The sequence below is a fragment of the Mustela putorius genome, unplaced genomic scaffold (assembly GCF_011764305.1).
Source record: "Mustela putorius furo isolate JIRA1106 unplaced genomic scaffold, ASM1176430v1.1 tig00000083_pilon_pilon_pilon, whole genome shotgun sequence".
Lineage (NCBI taxonomy): Eukaryota > Metazoa > Chordata > Mammalia > Carnivora > Mustelidae > Mustela > Mustela putorius.
Genome location: NW_025421273.1, coordinates 21,379,022 through 21,400,444, shown reverse-complemented (window position 1 = coordinate 21,400,444; position 21,423 = coordinate 21,379,022). Strand labels below are relative to the sequence as shown.

Below are 21,423 nucleotides of genomic sequence, written 5' to 3'. Positions count from 1 at the left end.
AATCAGAGTGACCTTTGTGTGTCACTTTTTAGCTTAGAATTGTCTACACAGCAATGCTTTCTAGAAAATTCTAACATCCTCAGAGTAACAGTTTGTGAGATGGAGGGAAAGCACAATATTTTATTGAGTAAATGATAGCTAAAGTTAACTGAATTCATGAGGAAACACAACTAGGAAATGGCAAAACCAAGCCAAACCCCTGTCTTCTGAGTTATACTTCATGTCCCGTTTCAGTCTTGCTCCTTGTGAGTCCAGTTGTTTCCCCTATCCCTCAAGAAGATGGAATGCCTCAGCAGATGTCCAGAGGAATCTGGAGAGAGGGGCTGTGGAAAAAGGCAAGAAAACTCTTGCTATTCCCTTGAGGGACTTAGGAACTTGGTTCTGGTAAGACTGTGAGATGTCTATGGGTCTAACTTGCTTGTGAATACTAGCATAGTCTCACTTTTATTAATAATCATGAATGTTCAAATTTAGGCACAACCCACATGTAAAAAAATTTGGTTTGTTGACTTTAAATGTAAATGAAGGATGATCTATTGTTATTTATTCACCCTTCTTGGGGACATAATCTGGAATCTGTCCATGGTGAAACATCAGGCATCCCTTGACAGTCTAAAAGCCCCACCCTCGTTAGAGCCTTCTGTGGTTCATTTATTAAGGAGGGTAAGTATGGCCTCTTAATAAGAGAATGGAAAGGCCTCTTAATAGGATACCAAATTTCTGTAAGCATTTGTTTAACCTAATCCCCTATGACACATCGACTCTTCTCTGATGGCTGGTCTCCTTAGATAGGGAAGACTCACAAAAAGATTTCAGAGGAACTGAAAATGAGATTGATAATAAGCTTTATACTTTTGTTCAGCTTAGTCCAGTTTAGAAAAAAAATGTCCTGGTGCATCTGACAGATATTGCTTTGTTTTTAATTTTATGAATCATAGGCAAGGTTGCTCTGCCATTTCTCTACCATTATAGAAGATTGGGCTAACTTGCCAAGTTTCACCATTGCCAATATAGACTCTGAAGCAACAAATACCTCAGAGGATTCAAAGATGAAAAATCTCCTGTTTTGTAAGTTATGTGTGGACATATTTATACAGAAACTGAAACTATATCCTCTATGTAGCTAGTATATTTAATCCCATGACTTATAAAATAAGCAATGTTATGATAGTTAAAATAGAGGAACCTACATTCTTCCTATTTAAGGAAGGGTGGAATGAAGAAAATGAATTCAGAGTTCTTGTCTATATGTTAACTAACATAATTTAACTGTTAACAACTTATAATATTAAATATTAACATTTACCTAGTATTTTTTTACATGCAAAGTACTATTCTAAACATTTAATCCACTTTACAACTCTATGGTAAAAATTCCATTATTGTCCTCATTTCGCACGTGACAACTGAGGCAGAGAAGTGTTAAGCAGCTTGCCTAAAACCACAGAACTAATAGTAAAGTCAGAGTCTCAGAACTCCTACTCTTAATCTGCTGGGCTAAAATTGTTGTGAATCCAATGACTTTGTCCCTAGTGAACTGAAAAGACTTCTAAGAGGTGATGGGACTTTAGAAAATCTTTCAAAGATAGGAACAAATTTAGAAAAATGGAAAGCTAGAAAATTTACAGTGTTTGTAAGTAAACCCTCCCTTGTGTAGCTCTGAGGGATTCTTCTACTTACTCAGATAACTGAGTCTCATTGAAATCTGGAGCAAGGTCTCACTTTGCAGCAGAGTCATGATGGTGTCTCAGGTCTATGAGAAGCTGATGGCTTTGTGCTGGGCTAGTTTTCCTGTTGATCTTATTGAAATGGGAGCCATCGATTCCCATGAATGCATTCTTGCTCACTGATGGCACCCCTGAAACACTGTACAAATGGTTGTCATTCCTTCTTTCTTCCCTTCCTCCTTTCCATTCCTCTGAGTCAATGAAATTACTTAAAATAGTCAGGTTCTATATCAAGGGCCAATAATTAAATAAATACATATGTAAATAGATAAGTCAAGGGCTCATGGCCTTTATGAAGACTCAAACATGGTTTTAAAAATGTTCATCTAAGGGGCACCCGGGTGGCTCAGTGGATTAAGCCTCTGCCTTCAAGTCAGGTCATGATCTCAGGGTAGTGGGATCAAACCCCAAATTGGGCTCTCTGGTCAGCTGGGAACCTGCTTCCCCCTCCCCCTCTGCTTGCCTCTCTGCCTAATTGTGATCTCTCTCTGTCAAATAAATAAATAAAATCTTTTTAAAAATGTCCATCTGAGAAAGAAAAGGGGTGCCTTGGTATCTTAGTCAGTTAAGTGTCTGACTCTTGATTTTGACTCAGATTGTGATCTTAGGGTTGTGAGATTGAGCCCCACATCAGCTCTTCACTGGGTGCAGCGCCTGCTTAGGATTCTCTCTTGCCCTCTGCCCCTCCCCCTCTCCTTTCTTTCTCTCTCCTCTAAAAAAATGGCCATCTGTTCATGGTATGAGCAGGTCCAAAAGCAGAAATGGTTATTTCAAATTGGGACATTGGGAAAGACTTCATAGAAGAGTTTGTACTTGAACTAAGACTTAAAGATATGTAGCTTGGGGGTGGGGTGATCAGAACAGAATGAGAAAAGCACTCCAAGAAGAGGGATCAGCAAGAGCAGCAAAGGACTGAAGGAGTAAAACAGTAGGGCATGTTGGAGAGAAGGTTGCCTAAATGGGGGAAGGGTGTGAGGTGCAGCCGGTAAAACAAGGTTGGAGAAGCAGGCGAAGGTCAGACAAGGAGAGACAAAGAGGCATTTCATCACTGAAAATTCGCTTCCAGGACCTAAACACCAACACAGTGCCTGTGCATAGTGATCGTGTTTTAAAAATTACCTGCATGTCATCATATAATATCTGAGCTTCAAGATTTCAGGAATACTGGATGCTTTTATGAACATTGTGATAGCCTCCTAACTGGTCTGTCTCCTCAGTTCCACTCCTGCCATCTCATAACCCTTTCTTCTATGGTGTTTGTTGCATCCAGGTGCATCCTTTAGTTGCTTATGATCTTTCAGTGTTTTCCTTGACTTGGCCAAAAGGTGCTGCATAATCCATGGTGAACTTGTACCACTCTCCCCCTCTCCCACATGCTCATCACCCTGGTCTTTCAGGTTCCCAAATACATCCTGATGTCCCCTGGCCCAGCAAACTCTTCTCCCAACTGCATGGCTTACTTGTCCTCTTTTATGTTTCATCTAAATGTGATTTCCTCATAGAGCTCTTCATGGACCATCTGCCCCAATGTACCTCTCTTCTCAGGCCATCCTTTATTTACTTAATAGCACTTGTCACCAATCCATAAAATTAAATTAACTGATTAATTTTATTATCTGTTTATTTCACAGAATGTAAGATCCATGATAGATTAATGCATGCCTTGTTTTGACTTATCCCTGGCTGGTTCCTTAGCATGTAGAACAGAATATACTCTCTAAAGAACGGTTCTGTGTTAAATGAATGTAAAAATTATGAATCTTTGGTATGTAATTTAAAAAAATGATAATGATCTTTTCCTTCTTTTCCTAGAGAAGAGAAAAGGCTAGGGGGACCTGGGTGGCTCAGTTGGTTGAGCATCAGACTCTTGATTTCCGCTCAAGTTGTGATCTCAGGGTCCTGAGATTAAGCCCTGAGTTTGGCTTTGTGCTCAAAACAGAGTCTGCTTGAGATGCTCTTTCTCCCTCTCCCCCTCCTCCTGCTCATGTATGCCCTCCCTCTCTAAATAAATAAATAAAATATTTAAAAAAAGAGAAAAGACTAGATTAGTGGTTCCCAAACTGTATTAAAATTAAATTAAAATTTAAAAATTTTAAAAAGGAGCCAGATCAGGTTGCCAAGACTTAACTATTAATAAGTCTACATATGAACAACATTAAAAAAAAAATACACTTTCACCCCTCTCTTCCTAGTTGCTGCCTGTGGAGGTGACAACCATCTCTTACTTGCATCATGGTCACCCTCAGACCTCCAGTGATGAGTAAGATCATTAAGCCGAAGGCCAAGAAGTTTATCCAGCACCAGGCAGACTGATGTGTCAAAATTAAGAGCAACTGATGGAAACCCAGAAGCACTGACGATAGGGTGTGCGGAAGATTCAAGGTCCAGATCTTGACGCCCAACACTCGTTACAGGAGCAACAAGAAAACAAAGCACATGCTGCCCAGTGGCTTCCAGAAGTTCCTAGTCCACAATGTAAAGGAGCTTGAAATGCTGCTAATGTGCAACAAATCTCTCTGTGCTTTCAATGTCTCCTCCAGGGACCACAAAACCATTGTGGAAAGAGCAGCCTGGCTGACCATCAAAGTCAGTAATCCCAATGCCAAGCTATTCAGTGAAGAAAATGATTAGACAGCTTATGTACATGTAGTATTTGTGTTAATAAAACCATAAAACTAGCAATAATTGCACACTTGCTACGCCTATCATCAGTTTACCAGACAAAGAGGTAGAGAGCTAAGGCATTCCAGTATGATGGCTTTGAACAAAATCAATAAAATTGTTGGAGGAGAGTAACCAATAAATAATTTGAAGAATTTGGAAGGTTTAGACAATGGAGAGTATCATGTGCTATGCAAAAAGATTCAGACTTAATAGTACAGGGGATGAGGAGCTCTATGGGATAAAAGAGCTATAAGCAGGCAAGATGCATGGTTCCATCTGTATGTAAAAATTATCATCTGTGGCCCCTGTAGGAAATAGCTTGGAGGGAAATGAGATACAAATCAGGGAATCAACTTAGAAAGTTGTTACAAAAACTCACAAACAAGGTGTTGGATCAGGGATGGCACTGAGGAAGAAAAGAAAGGAATGGGTTTTTGCTATTAACTCTTGGAATGATTTCTCTGAAACTTTAACAAAGTCTTGCTTCCAGTTTTGGCTTGTATCATCTACCTAGGGGCTTTCAAATAAATTTTTATATTATTTATTTGTTGGCCTCTAAGAGACCTTTTTTGATGACTATATATATATTTTTTTAAATCACTAAACTATAGAGCTTTCATTGTGAGGATAAAAAGAATAAATGGATGTGAAAGCATTTTGCAAAGTATTACACAAAGTATTACACAAATGGAAACTATTTTTATTCCCAGTAAGTCAATTTAGTTTACAAAGAGAAAAAAAATCACTTCCCTACATGTAAGCTCCCATAAGCAAACTCCCCAGGCAGAATGAATCACTCTTATAACCATAGCACTTTTTTGTACTTCTATCATAACACCTCCATTAATTATAAATTGTTTATGCATTGGTTTTTCCTTGTAGCATATAAATCCTTTAGAGGCAGAGAGAGAGTCTTATGAATCTTTGCAACCTGGTTTGTGGTAGACAGTAAGTGCTCAGTAAATGTTAATTGCATGCATGAATGAATGATTAGTTCCCAGGAAAGGATAAAGGCAGGTTGTAGGCAGCTGATGGGGACTTCAAAAGTAAAATAAATAATAGAGTAAATGTGTTGAAATGAGAAGATTCAGGGTGATTTGTGATCATATATTTTATTTTAGTCTAGAAGATATACATAGATTTACTAAACTGCCAAAATATGGTATCAACTTGCTCTCAGTAAAGTTAAATATTTTGTAACACTGATAATTAAACATCCTTTTGCAGTATTGTATTCTTTACCCATTCATTTAGCAAATTCTTTCCAGTGGCTGATAAGTATAGGACACTGTGCTATGGTTTATAAATAGTCATATTCCTGTCCTCATGAAGTTTGCTATCCATGGGGGAAGGAAGGGAAGACAACTGGCTCCAAACCATATTTTATAATAATTACCATTTATCATTTCTTATATTCATTACAACCTTATCAGGTAAGCATTATTATGCTCATTTTCCAAAAAGAACCTTAAGCTAAGAGAACTTTATTAATTTATCTGGGCTCACTGAACTAGGAAGGGACTGAACCATATCGACTGATCACAAGGAAAGGCGTCAAAGGTTATTTTTTCATTTCAGAATCTAGATTTTCTGGCAGTCACTGAGATTAATTCAGCAAATATTAATAGAATGCCAAGAAGGACAGATGTTTAAAATGATAAGTTATAATAATAAAGTTCCCATCCTCATGGAGTTTTTGGTTTGGGGGAAGGGTTTAGAAAAATGAACATAATCATAAAGTGGGATTTTAACCAAGACTGACAGATCTTGTGGGGGGATATGGTTCTCAGGAGCTAAGGAGTATTGTGGTGTGGTGTGAAAAGTGTCCTGGGCTTGGGGGTTAAAGGCCACTATTTAAGACCCCATTCTAATTCTCCTGCTTGGGGACTGAGGGTGAGACACTTAACATTCTGGGCCTTACTGTCTTTTTATGTTTTTCAAGATTTTTATTTGTTTATTTGACAGAGAGAGAGATCACAAGTAGGCAGAGAGGCAGGTGGTGGGGGGTGGCGGGTGGCAGGGGAAGCAGGGTCCCTGCTGAGCAGAGATCCTGATGAGGGGCTCAATCCCAGGACCTGGGATCAAGGCAGAGGCTTTAACCCACTGAGCCACCAAAGCACCCCGACCTTACTGTTTTTGTTTATTAAACATGAGTGAGGTTTCTACCTCATTTCAAGAATTAATGGGTTCAGATAAGGGAAAGCAGTTTCTAAAGTGCAGTACAGATGAATGATAAAGGAATCCAATTTCCTAGAAGTGTCTCCTTGGTGTAAGAGCCATCAAATAAGAGAAAGCATAGAGAAGTGATTTATATATTCCTCTCCCTAGTACATAATCTGGTGCCTGTCACATAGTAAGTGCTTAATAAATACTTACTGAGCTTAGCTCCTGAATTGGCTTCAAGAAAACAGAGAGGACCAAATCTTTCTTCCAGCTAGTGGGGAGGACTTACTGTACCCAACTTCATGGCACCTTCTGAAAACACGGAGCAGCTGTCAACAAATACATTAGTTATAATCCAAAGTGCCATTTAAATTGGGTATTTTTGTTTGTTCATTTGGTTGTATTTTTAGAGGTTATATATGTGGCTATGTATGTGTGTCTAAAAGAACTTATTTGGGGGGTTGTGATGACCAGTCTTCATATCTATTTGGTTCTGTTAAGAATCTATTTGCTCCTCTCTAGTGGTAAATTCTCACAGCATGAAGCACTATTGGGGTCTAGAATAGTACCATATATTCTCCATGGATGTCTATATTTCAACAGGTATTATAGACATAAGCTAGGGGATAAAGCTTAAGCCCAGTAATGCTATGCACTAGCCAGAGAAAGGATTTATTTGAGGAAGGTTGGATTACTTAGCAGCATCAAACCACCCCCCCCAGAGGCAGTTATCTATCTGCTTATGAAGACTAGCTTTTTAGTTTGGATCATTGACCAGACATATACATGCCTTTGCTACAGATATGAACAAATAAGTACCACCTGCAAGTCTTAATCTTGTGTGTGATTACAGTGTTACTATTAATAAAATCATCTAAACTTCTTTTTTCTAGCTTTTGCATTTTATTTAATGTGACTTAAAACTTTTTATAATAAAATTTTAATAAAGATGAATGTTTATAACTTCAACTTCCATGAAGATAGATGATTTTTCTCTCTTCCTCCCACTGAGTACAACTAATAGCCCTAGACATCATATATAAAGCAAACACAGAATATCTGTTAGGTGAGAGAAGAGGGCAAACTGTCTAGGGACATTAGAACCCAAGGAATGAGTTAATGATGTCCTTGGATTTTCTTTTTGCCTTGCATGTACCAAAATTGGAATTGGAGAAATTAAAACACTGGAGAGCTAATTGGTGCAGGGAAAAGAAAGCCCCAATAAAAGCCTGCTCTCTGAAATCAAAAGACCAAGAATAAGGTAGTCTCATATCAGATAATTTCTAGATGGTAGCTGCTCTACTCTAGCCAAACATCACAGGAAAGAGATTGTGGCCGCCCCCACCCCCTAGCCATGTCAGCAAACAACAAAGGGTAGCCCAGGGCTGCACCCTAGCTTGGATATTACAAGGTACCCTTCCACTCACTGGATGGCATTTTAGAAGGACTTTCATTCCTGCTAAGTAGTCATGAACGCCTCTCGGCCCCCCATTCCAACCCCAGTGTCATGTGTTAAACTTAGACTTGTCCCCACATCCTGCAATAATGAGGTTCACCTCCCTCTCCTCTCCTCAGTTAAAATGTCACTCCAATTCCCCTAGTTGTAGGACTGTGGGAAAGACACTTAGAGGGCTCTTTCAGAGGAGCTAGTGGATAGAGTTTACCAGTGTCTAGTGGTAATGAGGCCATAGAACCTCTGTGGTGACTTTGGAAGGTGTGTGGGGAATATTCATGAAGCACTCTTACTCTTCCCCCTTGGGGAGAATTGGGGGAGGCCTACTGGGAAGTTGGATTTCCCACTTTTTCCCAGTATTATCATGGAGTCTCCTGCCCTGTCCTCCTCAAGTGTCAGAGGCCAAGTGAGGACCTAGTCTATCTCAACCTGGCAATACTGAGGCAACAACCCCACCTTCCTCTACCAGAACGATACCATAGAAAGCTCACAAAAACAGAAAGCTGAAGTAAAATCTGGAGTTTCTTAACACAATACTAAGAATGTTCAGGTTCCATCTGAAAATAATTTTCAGTACCAAGAAACAGGAAAATCTCCACATCAATGAATAAAGACAATGAGTGCTAATACCAAGATGACAGAGATGTTAGAATTTGGGAAGTCTTCATGTATTATTTCTTTCAGCTTTCTTTTATTTTCTCTCTTCCATATTCTGGTGATACAAATGTTAGAACATTTACTATAGTCACACAGGTCCCTGAGTGTCTCTTTTCTTCCATTTATTCTCTTTGTTGTTCAGATTGGTAAATTTGCATTCTTCTTTCTTCTAGTTCACAAATTCTTTTTTCTGTTTCTTCTGTTCAGTTGATGAAATTTTAAAGCAGCCATCATAAAAATGCTTCAATGTGCAATTATAAACATGTTTGAAACAAATTAAAAAATGAAAGTCTCAGCAAAGAAACAGAAGCTATAAAGAAACCTAAACTTTAGAAATTCAAAATACAGTAACCAAAATAGAAAGCTCAGTGGATGGACTCAACAGCTGAATGGAAGTATCAGAGGAAAGAATCGGCAAATCCAAAGAAAGAAAATAGAAATTACTCAATCTTGACATAGAGAGAAGATAAAGTAAAAGTGATCGGAGACTCAGGAACCTGTATGACAAAAACGAGGGACCTAATATCTCTGTCACCAGAGCACTGCCGAGAGAGGAGAAAGGGGTTGAGAGTGCAAAGTGTTTGAAGAAATAGTGGCTTCCCAAGTTTGGCAAAAGACATAAACCCTAGAGATTCAAGAAGCGGAGTGAACTCCAAACAGGATGAACTAAGAAAAAAATCCACACCAAGACACATTACGGTCATACATCTAAAAGTTGAAGAAAAACTCCTAAAGCAGTGAGAGAAATAACATCGTTAACTATATAAGAAACACCATTCAAAGGACAGCATATTCCTCATTTGATATCACAGAGGCCAGAAGAAAATGGCATGATATTTTTTTAACTGCTGAAAGAAAAGAACTATTAATCCAGAATTCTTGATCTGTAAGAATATCCTTTAGGAATAAAAGGGAGATATTCTAAGAGAAAGGAATTTGTCACAGGAGAACTACTCTAAAAGAATGGACAAAGATGTTCTTTAAACAAACAAACAAAAAAATCTTGGAACATCAGGGAAGGAAGAAGGAATGTGATAAGCACAGATAGGGGTATCTTTTGAGTTTTAAAATTACATTTGACGTTTGTAGCAGAAATAGGAATATTGTCTGATATAGTGCTAACGGTATGAGGAAATATTTAAGGCAATTGTATTTTGAGTATAGTAGGGTAAAGAGACATAAAAGGAGTAAAATTTCTGTACTTCATTCTAACAGGTAAAATGTCGACACCAGTAAATTTTGATAAATTCTGTTTCTATCACATAGAGCAGCCACTAAAAAACTGTGCAAAAAGCTATACTCAAAGATACCATAGATAAATCAAAATTGAGATGTGAAAGTGTTTCAGTAGACCATAAGAAGGCAAGAAAAGAAAACAGAAACAAGAAACAGAACAAACAAAAGATGAAATTAATTGGCAAACCTAAGTCCTAACATATCAGTAATTATTTTAGAGGAAGCAAAACTCATAGAACTGAACAAAGAAATCCAAAATTCCGCAGTCATACCTGGAGACTTTAACATTCCTCTCTCAACAACTGATATAATGGCTAGACTGAAAATCATCAAGACATAGGAGAACTCTACACCACCAATCATATACAATAACAAACCACACCACCCAAGATAGAATACATATTCTTTTCAAGCACATATAAGACGTATACTGAGTTAGTAACCATTTGCTGGGCCATAAAACAAAACCAGCAAATTTATGAGAATGAGAATTATTCAGAGCACGTTCTCTGACCACATGGAATCAAACTAGGAAACATTAACAGAAACATAACAGGATCTCCATTTAACAATTAGAGAACACATTTTTAAATAACCCATGAATCAAAGACAAATTCTCAAGGGAAATTAAAAAAAAAAATACATTGATGGGGCACCTTGCTCAGTTGGTTGAGCATCCAACTCTTGATTTCTTTAGGCTCAGGTCATGATCTCAGGGTTGTGAGATGGAATCCTGGATGGGGCTCCGTGCTCGGTGGGAAGCCTACTTGAAATTCTCTCCCTCTGACCCTGTCCCTGATCACACACTTTCTCTTTCTCTCTCTCTCCCTCTAAACAAATAAATCTATAAAAAACATATTGAACTGAAGCAAAATGAAAGTAAAATATATCCAAATTTGTGAAGTGCAGCTAAAATAGTGCAGAGAGGAAAATTTATAACGCTAACTGCTTACATTAGAACATAGGACAAATTCAAATTAATAATCTAAGCTCACACATCAGGAAATTAAAGGATGAGAGAAATAAACTCAGAGTGAACAGATGGAAGAAAGCAATAATGATGAAAGCAGAAATTAATAAAATTGAAAACAGAAAAGTAGAGAAAATCAATGAACAAAGAACTGGCTCTTACAAAGGATCAATATAGGGGCACCTGGGTGGCTCAGTAGGTTAAGGCCTCTGCTTTTGGCTCAGGTCATCCCAGGGTCCTGGGATCAAACCCCACATCTGGCTGTCTGTTCAGTGAGGAACCTGCTTCCCTTCCTCTCTCTCTGCCTGCCTCTCTGCCTACTTGTGATCTCTGTCTGTCAAGTAAATAAATAAAAATCTTAAAAAAACCATCAAACAAAAAAACCAAAGGACCAATATAATTGGCAAGCCACTAACACACCTAACAAAAACAGAAAGGTGATTTAGATTGCCCATGTAAAGGATGAATTGGAGGATATTACTATAGATCCTGCAGGCATTTAAAAGCTCCATGCAGAAAAATTTGCCACCTTCAATGGAATGTAGCAATTGCTCAAAAAGCACAAACCATCAATTAATTCAGTAAGAGAGGTAATCTGAATAGCCCAACAACACTTAAAGAGATTGCATTGGTAATTTAAAAACTGTCAAAAAAGAAATCTCCAGGCCCAGATGGTCTTACTGGATTATTCTACCAAACAGTTGAATAATTAAAATCCATTCTAGGGATGCCTGGGTGGTGCAGTAGGTTCAGCTTCTCACTATCGGTTTTAGATTGGGTCATAGTCTTGGGGTTGTGGGATCAAGCCCCATGGAGTCTGCATGAGATTCTCTCTCCTTATTTCTCTAAAGTAAATAAATAGATCTTTAAAAATAAATCTGTTTCACACAATCTCTTCCTGAAAAAAAATTAGAAGGTAACACTTTCTTATTCATTTTCTGAAGTTCATATTAACTCTGAAATGAAAACTCAAAAAAGACAGTACAGAAAAAGAAAACTATAGATGAATATCCCTTATGAACATAAACATAAAAATTAAAAAAATATTAAATCTCTAACAAAATATTTAACAAAATATATTCAACATAATAATAAAAGATACAAAAAATCTTTAATAGAGTGTTTAATGTATATTAAAAATAAATAGAATTAAGCAATATATATGAAAAATTATGCTTCATGATCAAATGATATTTATCAAAGAATGCAAGACGTTCGATATTGAAAAACCAATCAGTGTAACTCACTATATTGACAGGTAAGGAAGAAAAATTATATGATCTTGTCAACCAATGCAAAAAAAGCATTTGACAAAACTCAATACCTGTTGATGATTAAATTTTTTTCAGAAAAATAGGTATACCAGAGAACCCTCAACTTGATGAAAAGAACCTACAAAGTATCTATAGTTACCATTATATTTAGTGTTGAATGACTGAATGGTTTCCCTTAAAATTGGGAAAATGGATGTTAGCTCTCATCACATTTAATCAGTATAACACTGAAGTTCCAGATGGTGCAAATAAGACAATAAAAGAAATAAAAGGCACACAGTTCAGGAAGGAAGAAAGAAAACTCTCATTTGCATACGATTGCCTACATAGAAAATTTTAAGGCATCTACAAAAAGCAAATAATAAAACCCTAAACCTCTATAACCTCTCCTAGAACTTGAAAGTTCAGAAAGGTGATAGGATACAAGATAACCATACAGCAACTAATTGGTTTTCTATTTATTTATTTACTGATATATAATTGACATATAACATATTATTCATTTCAGGAGTACAACACAATGATCTGATATTTGTATGCATTGTGAAGTGATCATCACAGTAAGTCTTATCCTCTGTCCTCCTACAAAACTATAATTTTTTTTCTTGTGATGAGAACTTTCAAGACCTAGTCTTATAAATTCCAAATATGCCATACAATATTGTTTATTATAGCCATTATGCTGTACGTTACATACCTATGACATTTATTTTCTAACTTGAAGTTTGAACCTCTTGCTCCCCTTCATCTGTTTTGTCCCCTCCTCCAACCTCTGTCCCTTCTGGCTACCACCAATCTGTCCTCTATATTTATGAGTTTTGTTTGTTCATTTGTTTTGATTTTTAGATTCCACATGTAAGTGAAATCATACAGCATTTACCTTACTCTGTCAGACCTATTTCATTTATCATAATATCCTCAAGTTCTATCATGTTGTCACAAATGGCAATATTTCATTTTTTATGGCTGAGTAGTATTCCATTGTGTGTGCGCGCGTGTGTGTATTACATTTTCTTTATCTGTTTATCTATCAATGGGCACTTAGCTTGTTTCCATATCTTGGCTATTGCAAGTAATGCTTCAGTGATTATGGGGGTACATATATCTCTTGAATTAGTGTTTTTATTTTCTTTGGATGAATACCCACAAGTGGAATAGCTGGATCATGTGGTATTAATATTTTTATTTTTTTTTATTGAACCTTCATACTGTTTACCACAGTGGATGCACCAATTTACATTCCTAGTGCACAGGACCCTCTTTCTTCTACATCCTCACCAACACTTGTTATTTCTTGTCCCTTTGATGCTGGCAATTCTGACAGGTGTGAGATATGATCTCATTATGGTTTTGATTTGCATTTCCCTGACTGTAAGTGATGTTGAACAGTATGTCTTCTTTGGAAAAATGTCTCTTCGGAGCCTCTGCCCGTTTTGAATTGGGTTATTTTTGTTTTTGAGTTGTGTGATCTTTTGTGGTTACATGTAAATTTTCAATTTGTTCTATTTATGTGAAAAATGGCGTTGGAGTCCACAATAGTCAAAATATAGAAAGAGGTGCTCCTGGGTGGCTTAGTGGGGTAAGCCTCTGCTTTCGGCTCAGGTCATGATCTCAGGGTCCTGGGATCAAGCCCCACATCAGACTCTCTGCTCAGCGGGGAGCCTGCTTCCCCCTCTCTCTGCCCTGCCTCTCTGCCTACTTGTGACCTTTCTCTCTGTCAAATAAATAAATAAAATCTTAAAAAAATATATAGAAAGAGCCTAGATGTCCATCAACAGAAGAATGGATAAAGAAGATGCGGTGTACCACAGAAAACTAAGCAGTCATCAAAAACCTGAAATCTTGCCATTTGCAATGACGTGGATGGAACTAGAGGGTGTTGTGCTAAGTGAAATAAGTCAGTCAGAGAAAGACAGTTATCATATGATAACTGAAAAATGAAACAAGATGAAACCAGGGAGGGAGACAAACCATAAGAAACTCTTAATCTTAGGAAACAAACAGAGGGTTGCTGGAGGGGAGAGGGTGCCAGGTATGGGGTGGCTAGGTGATGGATATTGGGGAGGGTATGTGCTATGGTGACTGCTGCAAATTGTGTAAGACTGATGAATCACAGACTTGTATCCCTGAAACAAATAATACATTATATGTTAATAAAAAATGCCGTTGGAATTTTGATAGGAATTGTACAGAATCTATAAATGGTTTTGGGTAACATGAACATTGGAATGATATTGAATTTTCTGAACCTTGAGCCCATAGGAACAGTGCAGAGGAGTGGGGGAGGAGTTGGAAGGTGTGCTGCCCAGGAACAGGGGTCAGGCTCCAGCAGGAGGGGTGGGGACAGGCAAGCTGGTCAATAGGGCTGGCCAGCAGGTAGGGGAGAGTGTGAAGAGGGCTGCCACTCACACTGGTGCTTCAAGCTAGAGGGGGAACACCCAGAATGGTGCCTGCCAGTGCCTCCATCCCCAGAGGGAGTCCTAACAGGCTTCTGCTCCCCCTAGATGCCTTAAGGTTGGCAAGTGAATCTAGTTTAGATGTGATCTAAATGCTGCTTTTGCTCAGGGTCACTGAGTGAATGGGTCTGCACATGAGCCCTCTAAGAGTGGACTCTCCATTCCCTCCAGCCCTGTGTTTCTCCTGAATGCAAGCCCTGTTGGTCTTTGAAGTCAGATGTTTTGGGGGCTCATCTTTCCAGTATAGATCCCAGGGGTTAGGTGCCTGATGTATGAGATCTCTGGTGACTCTTCCCGACTGTGGGTTGCCAGTGGCAGGGATGGGATTTTTGGTGATATTGTCTCTGCCTCTCCTACCCCTCTAGATGTGGTCTTTGTAGCCTTTGCTGTGGAGGATCTGTTCAGCTAGTTTTCAGGCTTTTCTCAAAAAGATTTTTTGGGTATGTACCTATAGATTTGTTGTATCTGAGGCAGGGGTTCAGGATCCTCCTAAGCTGCTTTATATCCTCATTGAACTGCCTCATGTTTTTATAAACTATCAATGGACACACAGACAACACAATTAAAACACAATACCATTTGCAATTGCTTACAAAATTGTACAGGACTTGAATGTTGAAATATTATAGGACAAAATACTGATGAAAGAAATCAAGTAAGAGCTAAATATATGAAGAGGAATTCCATGTTCATGGATTGGAAGAATCAGTATAGTAAAAATGTCAATTCTCCCCTAACTGATACAGTGATTTAATGAAATTCCTATCAAAATCTCAATATATTTTGTAGAAAATATTATTCTAAAATAAGAAACTAAGATAGCTAAATTAGAAAGTTTGCTGTGGGAATGACATTATTAAGGGGAGGCAAAGGTGAGATGCAGACTGGGAGAGAATATTTGCAAGCCACTTATCTGACAAAGGACTAATATCTAGACTATATAAAGAATTCTCAAAACTCAACAGCAAAGAAATGACCTGGTTAGAAAATAGGCAAAAGTCATGACACAATAAAAATTAAAAAAAAAAAAAGAATAAAAATAAATAAATCTTTAAAAAAATAAAAGAAAAAGTAATGAATAGACATTTCACCAAAGAGGAAAACAGATGAAAATAAGCACATGGAAATTGTATAGCATCCTTAGCATTAGGGAAATGCAAATTAAAATCATGAGATATCTCTATACAGGTATCAGAATGGCTCGTATAAAAGAGAGTGACAGAACCAAATGCTGGTAATTGTATAGACACTCTTGAGAACACTGGCAAGTTCTTTATAATGGAAACATGGAACAACCATGTAATCCACTCTGGAGCATTCATCTCGGAAAATGAAAGCTTATGTTCACAAAAAGGCTATATATGAATGTTCAAAGAAGTTTTATTTGTAATTGGCCTTATTGATAATTGGACACAACTCAGATAGCCCTTAAAAGATGAGTAGAACAGAATAGGTGTACACACTGTGGTACATCCATATACTTAATCAGCAGCTACTTGGTGTCAGGATTAAATGCATCTGTGACTAAAAATCTTGGAAAGTTAATTATTTTTTTAAGAGATTTTATTTCTTCATTTGACAGACAAAGATCACAAGTAGGCAGAGAGGCAGGCAGGGAGAGAGGAGGGAGCAGGTTCCCTTCCAAGCAGAAAGCTTGATGTGGGGCTCGATCCCAGGACCCTGGGACCATGACCTGAGCCGAAGGCAGAGGCTTTAACCCACTCAGCCACCCAGGCACCCTGGAGAGTTAATATTTTGATCATAATTCTGTAGATTAGAAACTTGAGTTTAGGTAAATTAAATGGCTTACTTAAGGTTATCCAGGGCAAAGGCTGGGATTTGCAACCACGGTGTTTTGATAATCCAAAACCCATTTGTTTTCCACTGTAGAAGGCTGTCATAAAGATTAGGTGAGGGGCTCTGTGTGTTTGTTATTCTTGGTAATCTAGAAGGATGTAACTAATGGTGTTTTTTATCTTGCTTAAAGATTGGTTCAGTCAGCAGACCTTCAGTACAAGGTTATTGCCTAAGAACAGATTTTTTTTTTAAATTTTTTATTTTTTATAAACATATATTTTTATCCCCAGGGGTACAGGTCTGTGAATTACCAGGTTTACACACTTCACAGCACTCACCAAAGCACATACCCTCCCCAATGTCCATAATCCCACCCCCTTCTCCCAAACCCCCTCCCCCCAGCAACCCTCAGTTTGTTTTGTGAGATTAAGAGTCACTTATGGTTTGTCTCCCTCCCAATCCCATCTTGTTTCATTGATTCTTCTCCTACCCACTTAAGCCCCCATGTTGCATCACCACTTCCTCATATCAGGGAGATCATATGATAGTTGTCTTTCTCTGCTTGACTTATTTCGCTAAGCATGATACGCTCTAGTTCCATCCATGTTGTCGCAAATGGCAAGATTTCATTTCTTTTGATGGCTGCATAGTATTCCACTGTGTATATATACCACATCTTCTTGATCCTTTCATCTGTTGATGGACATCTAGGTTCTTTCCATAGTTTGGCTATTGTGGACATTGCTGCTATAAACATTCGGGTGCATGTGTCCCTTTGGATCACTACATTTGTATCTTTAGGGTAAATACCCAATAGTGCAATTGCTGGGTCATAGGGCAGTTCTATTTTCAACATTTTGAGGAACCTCCATGCTGTTTTCCGGAGTGGCTGCACCAGCTTGCATTCCCACCAACAGTGTAGGAGGGTTCCCCTTTCTCCGCATCCTCGCCAGCATCTGTCATTTCCTGACTTGACAAGCCTAAGAACAGATTTACCTTTTGTGCACATCTGTTGCTTTTACCCAGGCATCTGCAAAGTCATGTCCTAGCATCTGGGTCTTACTTCTCTACGAAGGACCGTGGGCTCAAACAAGTTTTCTTCTGTTGACTTACTGTATCATGTAAAAGAATTAATTCTTGTCCTTTGTTGTAAGTCTGCAACTTGTGAGGCCTATCACACTCAGTTGCTCACAGAACCACCTGAAATGACTTTGTTTTGCAATGTGTATTGCTGCCCTTCAGAGTCAACCTAAACACAGCCCTTGATGTCCACAATTATTCAGCAAGCGTGGCTGAAAAAGTTGATTCATCATCACATTTCAGAGCCAGAAGGGATCAGCATTCAATTAGAATAATCACCTCATTTCATAGAGAGGTAGTGACTTGTGTAAGTCACACATATACGTTTAAAATGAAAACATAAGTCTTAGATCTCTTGGGAAGCTCAGATCTGACTGTTACCAACATTACTTTCTGTACCCCATACTGTGAGCTCTAGTTGCTATTGGTTCCCAGGTTTTTTTCATATTTTATGAATTGACCATCAAGAAAATACTGATTTCAGAACAAAAAAGCAAAAAACTCCAAAGTTCTTTTTTTTTTTTTTATTTAAGATTTTATCTATTTATTTGTCAGAGAGAGAGCGAGCGAGAGCGAGCACAGGCAGACAAAGTGGAAGGCAGAGTCAGAGGGAGAAGCAGGTTCCCTGTGGAGCAAGGAGCCCGATGTGGGACTCGATCCCAGGACGCTGGGATCATGACCTGAGCCGAAGGCAGCTGCTTAACCAACTGAGCCACCCAGGCGTCCCAAAAAACTCCAAAGTTCTTAAACTGAGAAGTAATGGAAGCTACAAAGTATAATGGGAATACATAAAACCTTATGATTAGATGATTCTAGAAATTGCTAACATCATGTGACTGGAGAAATACAAGAATTGGAATTAGAAGTTCTAGGTTAGATGACTTGCTATGTGACCTAAGTGGCTCTGCGTCCTTAGCAGTGCCTCTTAATTTTGATTCCTCCAACAAACTCTTATTTGGTGTCTGCTTTATACTTTGCATTTTGCTTGTCTCTGGAGATTCAGTACTGATCAAAATAATAATAATGCCTGCCTCTATCTAAGTCACAGTGTTGGTTATGAGAGAAATGAGATAGTAAATGTGAAAGCTCTTTGTAAAGTCTACAATTCCATAAAAATTAGACATAACCTGATACCATTTCCAACTGCAAGTGTATGTGGTATCACAAATGGAGCTTTGAAGATAATGATAATTCCCTGAGCATAAATTGAAAATACATTTATATTGTGAGATTGTGAAGTCTAGAAATCGAAATTGGACAGAATGCTTAATAATAAACAATTGCAATGTGCCAATCACTTGCTTATCATCTGTGTTCCCCACTCAAATATAAATGCAGAAACTTTTCTCTCTCTTACTACTATTATTTCAGCTCTTTAAACACTGCAGGCGCACAATATGCACAACATATCTGTTGAATAAATTAATAATTTAATGAACCTCTTTTTGGGTATAAATGTTAATTTTTTAGGGTAAGTGACAAGAAGTAAACTAGGGGCATGAGCTTATATGCGTTTAGTCTTGATAGATAGTGCTAAATACTTCTGATCAACTACTAATTCATCTTTTAATTGCTTAATTAATTTAAAAAGATATTTTATGCCTGTATGTTTTGACCACTTTTATATCTGGCTAGCATATATGTATATGTGTGTATATATATATATATATATTTCTTTTGGGGGGGTGGGAGGATAGCATTCCCCTCTTTTAGGAATTACGCCTTCTCTTACTCTTCTGGTGGGAGTTGTTAAGTTTATTATATTTATCTTCTGTTGCAATGTGCATTGCATCAGGAGTTGACCCAGACTCAAGCTGGGTCATCTGGAATCCTATCTCATAGATTATCAGTTATTGGTCCAGATTTAGTCTTTGGTTCTAATTAGGGGCAGTGAGTCCCTTTCTTGAACTTGAAACTTGAATTAGTCATTTTCTGTTGGTTGAAACCATGAGACATAAAATTCAGAATTTGCTGGTTGGCATGTTTTTCACCAAATGGAGAATACCAGTTGACATCAAGAAAGGGAAACCTGAAGCCAACATGGAGAGAGGATCAGAAAGGGTGAGTCCAAATGCAGTCAAACTACATGAACAGTTTTGAGATTTGAAATATCACAATTTCTTTTTAATAATTATAATAATAATTTCCTTTTTTGTTTGTTTGTTCAAATTAGTTCAATCCGGCTTTCCCCCATATTTAGAGCCAAGAGTCATAATAGTGAAGGCTGATGCACAGTATCTTGACTCCTACTATCTCATATGTGGCAACTTATAAAAGTACCCATTTTCCTATTTATCTGTCTATGAGGTGTGTTATCAATATTGGAGATTTCTTGTCAATATGGTTGGTAAAAACAATGATACCACCTCATTATTTAAGTCTATGTTCCCTAAAAACTAGCTAAGTTGGGAATGTTGTCACATCTTGATTGGTTATTTGTAATTCTTCTGTGAATTGTTCGTGTATAATGACCAATGTAGTTGGTCATTTTTCTGTGGGATTCTATTTTTCTTATTAATTTGAAGGAATTCACTAAGTACTATAGCTATTGATCTTTGTTAGTTATGTACATTGCAATTATTTTTTCATGGTCTGTTATAGGTTTTTCAAGAATTTTTTTCATGTATATGTTATCATATAGAGGTTAATAATCGGTATGTATTCAAATCTATTATACTTTTCCTTTATGATTTCTTAATTTTTTTGACTTTTTAGGAGGTTTGTCCTACCTCCAGATTATTTTTAAAAATCACAATTCTTTGGATGCCTGGGTGGCTCGGTCGGTTAAATGTCTGCCTTTGGCTCAGGTCATGATCTCGGGGTCCTGGGAATGAGCTCCTCATCGGGCTCCTTGCTCAGTGAGGAACCTGCTTCTCCCTCTCCTGTTGCTCACCCTGCTTGTGCCTGCTCTCTCTCTCTCTCTCTCTCTCTCTGACAAATAAATAAAATCTTGAAAAAAATCCCCCTTTATTTTTGCAGGTCTGTACATTTATTTTCTACATTTTATTTTACTCTAATCAAATCACTATACTTTGCCTTTTGCAAAAATAACACTTTGCAAGATAGCTGTTGCTATCTCTACTTTTCATATTAGAGGGCAAATGAGGTTCAGAAGGTTGTCCGGGTCATCCACAGTAAATGCTGAGATTCTGACACCAAGGTCATGCTCTTTCAACCTTGTGATGCCATCTCTGCAAACCATAGCTGAGAAAACTGGTCATTTATAATTACTGGAATTTATCCTCTTTATCTTTTCATTCATTCTCAAAGTGATTTGAGTGGCTAACATTGCAAATTAATATAACAGTACAGATATATATTGTGTAAGGGAATTGATGTGAGCACAAACTATGATCTAAATGGATTCTGTGCCTAATTATGTCCTTGATTAAAGATGGATGGATGGATGGATGGGTGAATGAATGATAGCCTCACTTAGGGACTGAGGGTGGCAAGGATCACACTGACCCCATCTGTGCTGGGAGAGCCAAAGTTAAGCAAAAGCCAAGATTTGGATTAAGATGAGGAAAAAGCTGGCTGTCAGCTATGTGCAGCAGCCTGTCAAGGCAGAGCTGGCTGTCTAGAGGTCTCAGCTAATCACTACTGTTCCCATAATCATGGCTCACTTTTCTGAATTCCCAAAGCACCTCCAAAGACCTCTCATAGCTCTTTCTCCTTGTCTGTTTGCCCAATAGTCTACATCCTCCCAAGTTTGGCACTGAGCTTCTGTGTTCCATGCCCCTTTGCCCTTGCAGAGCAAGGTATTTAGAACAGAGCTGTGGTCAGCCCACAGGCTGAGGGCAAGCTGGGGTTGCTGACCTTTAGGATGTGGTTTGTGAGCTCATTTCAAGAGGAAAAAATTGGAATATCACCATATTATTGATGCTTTTCAAAGAAGTCTCAATATTATAATTTTGGTGGCTAAAACCAATGCTACATTTCTTAG

The 21,423-nt window shown here is 38.0% G+C and overlaps 1 protein-coding gene across 1 annotated transcript; it reads left to right on the top strand.

The window, feature by feature from the left end:
* The first annotated feature begins 979 nt into the window (after positions 1–979).
* On the top strand, positions 980–6,377 carry LOC101681498 (60S ribosomal protein L32-like). Its single transcript, XM_045075749.1, is given in 2 exon segments — positions 980–1,068; positions 3,920–6,377. A coding segment is annotated over 1 exon segment (399 nt). The 5' UTR covers positions 980–1,068; positions 3,920–3,959; the 3' UTR covers positions 4,359–6,377.
* The last annotated feature ends 15,046 nt before the right edge of the window (positions 6,378–21,423 follow it).